This window comes from Corvus brachyrhynchos, unplaced genomic scaffold (assembly GCF_000691975.1).
Source record: "Corvus brachyrhynchos isolate BGI_N302 unplaced genomic scaffold, ASM69197v1 scaffold26, whole genome shotgun sequence".
Lineage (NCBI taxonomy): Eukaryota > Metazoa > Chordata > Aves > Passeriformes > Corvidae > Corvus > Corvus brachyrhynchos.
Window position 1 is genome coordinate 4906488 of NW_008239324.1, and position 6082 is coordinate 4912569.

At 61.5% G+C, this 6082-nt stretch overlaps 1 protein-coding gene across 9 annotated transcripts in view; it reads left to right on the top strand.

Annotated features, from left to right (window-relative positions):
- FAM65A (family with sequence similarity 65 member A) overlaps positions 1-6082 on the top strand; it is a 32162-nt gene that overhangs the window by 10818 nt on the left and 15262 nt on the right. For 4 of the 9 annotated variants that reach the window (XM_017740882.1, XM_017740884.1, XM_017740883.1 and 1 more), the window contains exon 1: positions 1814-2075. The exons of 2 other annotated variants lie outside the window; for them this stretch is intronic. In XM_017740882.1, the coding sequence (XP_017596371.1) occupies positions 1829-2075 (247 nt within the window). In that variant the 5' untranslated portion in view covers positions 1814-1828. Of the gene's footprint in view, positions 1-1813; positions 2076-2534; positions 2938-3742; positions 3969-6082 lie in introns of those variants that run through there. 3 more of the 9 variants (XM_017740890.1, XM_017740885.1, XM_017740886.1) reach the window with 3 other exon arrangements.

The following is a 6082-nucleotide window of genomic DNA, read 5'->3' on the forward strand; positions in this document are numbered from 1 at the left end:
CTAAAGGACAGGACCCTGGGAAATCCATGGCAGGCAGGGAGCAGCTGGCATTCAAGATCCCCAGGGCACAGTGAAGGCAGCCCAAGCCCTGGCTTTGCGTGGGCTGAGGCCAGTGCTGGGCTGGGACGAGCTCCCCGCCGCGTGCTTTGGGGTTATTTATAGGGCTGCCATTTATATCGCTTCTATTTCTGCTGCTGTGTGGGGACGATTCGAGGAAGCGAGGGGGGAGGGCTTGAGTCTGCCACCGCCCCATGCCCAGCCCCTTCAGGAAGGGATGCTGCTGACGGGCACTGGGGCCAGCCTGGCTGGGGCAGAGCCTGGCTTGGCACAAGGGCTGGTCCTTCTCCAGCCCTCAGGTCATCCACCTTGCGCAAAAAACTCTGCCTTGGGCTCCCAGGATTTTTTGGAGTTGGCTTTTCCAGTTTTAGCAGAAAGTCCGAGAAGTAGCACTGTGGTGGAGGTGACCACCTGCTGTCCCAGCCCAGGACAAGTCACTTGGTCACTCACTGTGGTTCTCCTTCAAGCCATGACTGTGTGTCTTCTTGCCAAAATTGTCATCTCCTGCCCTCTCCCAGGTCTCCCCCATGGCCAGGAGCTTTTTGGCCCCTCACCAGGCTGGTGCTGACTCCATCTCCACAAACCTTTTTGGCCAGCCATGACTTCTGACACTGACTGAGGCTGGCCTATGCCCTTTCCTGTCAGGTTTCCAGCTGTGGTGACATTCCCAGCCTCAAGGATGTCTGTGGCTGGGGAGTACTTGTCCGAAACAGCCTGAAATAGCTTCTTCATCACCTTGGCCTTCGGTGCTGGTGCCACCAGGGCAGCATCGTGTTAGGGCTGGTGGTTTCTCCAGGGGCTGGGTGGGCTCAGCCTCAGTGCTGGTGGTCCCTGGGCCAGCAGGGAGAAGCTGGAGAATTTCCCTAGGACTCTGCTGGAAGGACGTGGGATCTATGGGAAGCTGGTCTTCTATCCCATGGAGGGCAGGGAAGTGGGAATAACCTCCTGGATTTTTCTGCCTGGGCACAAACTGGCCGTGGCTGTACATGTGTGTCCAAGTGTGGCTGCACACAGAGTGTTTTGTTTGCATGTTCAGCTGTTGTGGTTGGGGTGGGGATGCCCAGGGCAGCTCCCCAGGCCTGGTGAGAAGACATAAAGGGACACCCCCAAAAAGGGAGCACCTGGGGTGTTACACCCACATCCCTGCTGTGGAGGAGGGATTGAGGCAGCCACCCTGGCTGGTTGAGCTGAGCCAGAGTGGTGACTATCCAGGGAAGCCCCCTGATATGGAGAGTCACATGGAGATGTCCTCTTCCTTGCACCCACTCCCTATCCCCAGCCAAACCAGGAACAGGGGCTCATTTAACTCAATTACCACCCTGGCGCTGCTGGCATGACTTGTGCCCTTCCTCTGCCCTCCCTTGGCAAGGTGTCCTGAGCTGTCAAGCCCCGCCAAATGCTGTGCAGGGTCCTGTGAGGTGCTCAGAGGGCATGGCTGATGTGACTTGTCCTTCTCTGGCGTCCTCTGCCACTTTTGGAATGCCTGACCCTGTCTTCTGCCTGCTCCTGGTGGTCTCCCCAAGGGTGATGCCCGGGATGGTGCCATGCCAGGCACCTCACCCATGTGTCAGCTGCCACAGAGATCCCCCCAGGACTGCAGGCTGTGGAGAGGCAGAGTCCCCACAAGCAGCACAGCCTGGCTGTCACCCCTCTGCGAGGGAAGCCTGGAAGTCCCCTCACTCTGCGTGGCACCGGGGAATGCCCCTCCCGCGGCTGGGGCAGCTTTAGCGTGGCTTTGTCATTAACCTTTAATGAGAACAAACAAGCTGGCATGGGCCAGTGCTGCAGGCGCGCTGCCTGGCCGTGTGCCGGGCACTGGCTCCGCACAGCTGCCAGCACGGCGCAGGCTTTGCACAAGGATGGTGAGAGCTGGGGCGGTGCCGGCAGTGATGCCATTCCCTGGGGAGAAGCAGCACGGGGTGAAAAGCCGGGTGGTGGCCACTGCCCACCCCAGCCACCAGGATGGGACTCTGCCCATCAGGGGGGAGAGCTGGGGGGATGCATCGCGTCCAGACAAGGTAGGAGACATGGTCTTCATGCAGGTTCTGGAAGGCTGGGGTGGAGATGGGCTTTGCAGCGTGCTGGGCTGCTGGCTCCCGCAGGCCTGTGGCACTGGCATGGAGGCTGCAGGCCGGTGGGCACCTGGGATGGTTTTTCTTTGGGTGCTTCTCAGAACTGGCCCAGCCTCACCAGCTTTTTTCCCAACTGTTCTCCCAATGTGGCTGGTGCTGTGCACCCCCCCAGGCACCCACCTGGGCCCTGGGACCTGAGGGTACCCTGAATCACAGCACTCTCTGGTGACACCGCTGCAACCCCAGCTCTGCAGGCTTGGCTGTGGCTGCCTCCAGAGCCACGTGTGGGTGCCCACAGTGGGACAACCATGCCACCCTATGTGGAAGCCCCTGATGCCTCTTGTCCCCTGCAGGACCTGCAGGGAGGGTACCTGCTCTGGGCTGGGGAAGCAATCCCACAACAGGCTCACTCTCTGGGGGAGGGCTTAACTTTGTGGGAGCACCTCATACCTGCAAGGACCCCCAAGACTCTGTCCCAGTGCTTTTCCTCCTGAACCTGTCCTGACCTTGCTCTAAAATCAGCAGCAAACAGGAAAGGAGCCTGGGAGGGAGGTGTTTCTTCCTGCCCCAGTGACGTGGTGAGGGCAGCTGATCCCAGGCTGGATAGAGTTGGCTGCTCCAGCCTCTGTCCAACCTGGAGGAGGGTGCCAGGATTGGGTATTCCCAGGACCAGGAGCTGTGCAGGGACCTACAGCGCTGGAGCATGGTGACATCTGTGCCACAGAGTCTCCTGGTTGTTTAGGGCACTAAACAGGGAGTTGTGGGCCTGAGAGGTGCTGCTGGCTGCTGGAATTGGCATGGAGGGCAGGTAGGTCTGCCACACTGCCCTGTGGGAGCTGGACCCCCGTGGGAAGCAGGACACACATTCCCACATGGGAATTGCACCCAGCATCTTTGGAGAGCCCTGTGAGGAAGCTCTGGCTGAAGAGAGCTCCTCCAAGGCTTTGGAGACTCAGGATACAAACCAGGGACTTTTGAGCAAGGAAACCCTTTTCCCAGTGGTTCCTAGGTCTTGGAGGGTGCCCACAGGCATGCCACAGGAATGCATGCTGTGGGAAGCCTACAGCAAAGCCACGGTGGTTTTATATATACATAAATATAACTATATATATATTTATTATATTTGTATATATTTATATTTAAACCCAAGCAATGCAGAAGCGAGCGACAGTGGTGTGAGCGTCAGCTGCCCACGGCTTTGTGCCTGCCCGCACTGGAGCCGGCAGGGATGGGGGCGAGGGGCTGTGCATCCCCCACCCAGCTTCGGGGACTGCAGCAGCTCAGGGCCAGCGGTGCGTTCGGCAGGGCGGGGGGTGCTCCCTGGTGTGTGCCCGGCCCTGGTTGCCGGTGGGAAGGGGATCTCCAAGGGAAGCGATCCAGAGACGGGCTGGAGGGGGGGAGTTTGCAGTGTGTTCCCCTCCCTTCCGCCTGTGCCTCAGTTTCCCTATTGGAGGGGTGGGGAGGGAAAGATAGGGACCGAACTGCGCCGTGCTCCGGGAGTAGCCGGTGCTGGTGGGGCCTCTTCCCTTCAAGGGGGTCAGGCATCCTCCCGTGTCCTCCCATCCTCCGTCCCCCTTGAGTCACGCCGGGGCTGCGGCGCTGGGCAGTGATGTCAGCCCGCGGGCAGGGGAAGCGGGGGAGGAGACTGCTGCCCGGGGGGAGCCCTCCGGCCACGGCCCCCGCACTCGGGCCGACAGACGGACGGACGGACGGCATGCGAGAGCAACAACCACCCGGGACACCGAGCCCAGCCCGAGGGGGATGTGCTGCCGCAGCACGCCATGAATGGCAAAGCGAAAGGTACCGAGCACCGGCAGCGCCAGGGCTCCCAGGCAAACGGTGATAATTTGGGGACCCCCAGCTGTTTGAGGCTCCCGGGGTGACGTGGCTGGGCTCAGGCGGGGATTTTTGGGGTGAGAAGTTTTCTTGGGAGGGAAGCTCTCCCTGATAGGGACACCAAGGACATACGCACCCGCCACCTGCAAGGGACACGGTTGTCTCCACGGGTTGCAGTGATGGGGTGTCAGGACAGGGTGTCCGTGCAGGATAGAACCCCTTGGCTGCCTGATGTTGCTGTTGCCCACACTGAGATCCAGGCTCTGTGTCTCAAGGCAGGAGAGGGGCCACAGCTGCCAGCTGCTCCGGGGTGATGCACCTCTGATGCCCCGGCAGTGCCTGATGCCATGGCAGCACAGTTTTCCTCGGAAAACTGTTTTTTCCCTGCTCGTGCCCCCATGTCTGATGAGGACAAACAGAGCCCATCTCCATGTCGAGCATCCCAGCCATGGTGGCCCCAGGGGACCTGGGCAGAATGGAGGGCCTTGGGGCTGCTTTTGTGCACTTGGACCAAATTGTCTGGGCAGGATTTGTGGGGGCAGATACTGGTACCCAACACAGTGCCCTGGAGATGAGAAGGTCAGGGGGAAGGTGGCATGTGGGACCTCCACAAGGTTATGCCAGTTCCAGAAGGATCCTTCTAGAGGATCCCAGAACCTTCGAGAGGGATCACAGCCCACTCAGGAGTGGAGTCTGGTGCCCATGGCCAGGATGCGGCCCCATCTTACAGGGTACAGAGGTGAGCGGTGTCCGTGGGGATCCTGGCTGGGTGCTCGGTTTGTGCCTTTGGTGGTGGGGGACTTCACCAGGACCATGGTGGTCCTGGGCTGGTTCCCAGGAGCCATCCTAGAGAACACATTGGGCCTGAGCTTTGCCAGCCCCTGGGAAACCCCCTGCCCCAATGGTTGCCACTTTCCTGGTCACAGTTTGGGTTTGCATCTCCCTCTGGCTGGAGGCAGGGAGCCCATGGGATGAGTGGCGGGGTCAGGGGCTGTGAGCCCCCCCGAGGAACTGGCTGTGAGTGTCTGCCTGTGCCGTGCCCTGCCCTTCCGCAGGGATACTCCGCGGGGTAAATAAGCACTTCCTGCAATTCTTCCCATTCGCAGCTCCTTCCCTTTCCTGCCTCCCTCCCACTTGGCCCAAGGAGCCAGCAGCCTCCAGTGGCCGCAGGGGCGGATATCAGCGCCATGCCCCTACTGCCATGGGGCCGAGAGCAGCCAGCACCCATCCAACCCAAACTGCCGAGAGCAGCCAGCACCCAAACAACCACACCGCCATTCCCTGTTCCGGTGGGGGCTGTGGGGCTGTGGGGCTGTGACCTTATGGCTGGGACTTTCTCTCCGAGTGAGTCACGGGAGCCGGGATGCCATTCACTGACTCATCTGACTCCCAAAAGCCCCCAGTCCCTCTCCTCGCCCAGCACGAGGAGGAGCCGGGGGTGTTCTGCCTTCCTGGAGGAGAGGCAGAGCATGGAGAGGTCAGGGAAGAGGCGGCTCCCAGGCTCCTTGTGACCAAGGCGGCATGGCTTCAGTCCCGGATGCTCCCATCCCCTGTGCTGAGGGGGGAAGAGGAGGGATGGGAGGGAAGAACTGCTCCAGCCCACGCTGGGAGCTGGCCAAGGGCCGTCCCGGGGCCGGAAGGGGCCGGCGGGGGCCGGGGGACGTGCCTGGGTTGGGGCAGCGGGGCCACAGCTGTGCAAACACGGATGCAGCGGCTGCTCTGGGGGGAGCCGAGCCAGCGGGCTGAGTTCACAGGCTCCCGAGGTCATCCCTGCCGTGCGCCCAAGTTTCACCCAAGGGTGCTTGGGCGGGGTGTTGTGGGACCCCCCACTTGCCCCAGACACCGCGGGCAGGACGGACGGTCCTGTGTCCATCGTGGCTTCCCCCACTGGGGGACACTGGTGCCCTGCTGTGCCCCGGGGATGGCTGCAGTGCAGGCCCACAGCCCAGCTCCTCCTGAGGAAGCCCCTTGGGCGCTCTAGGTGCTGCTGGCTGGTCGTGGGTGTCTTCCCCGAGGTGAGGGGTGCTGGAGGCTGCTGGGTTGGCTTCCCTGGGCACTGGTGGCCTTCAATGCGTGACATCCCTGGAGGTGCTGGTCAGAGCAGCCCCTGCTCCCAG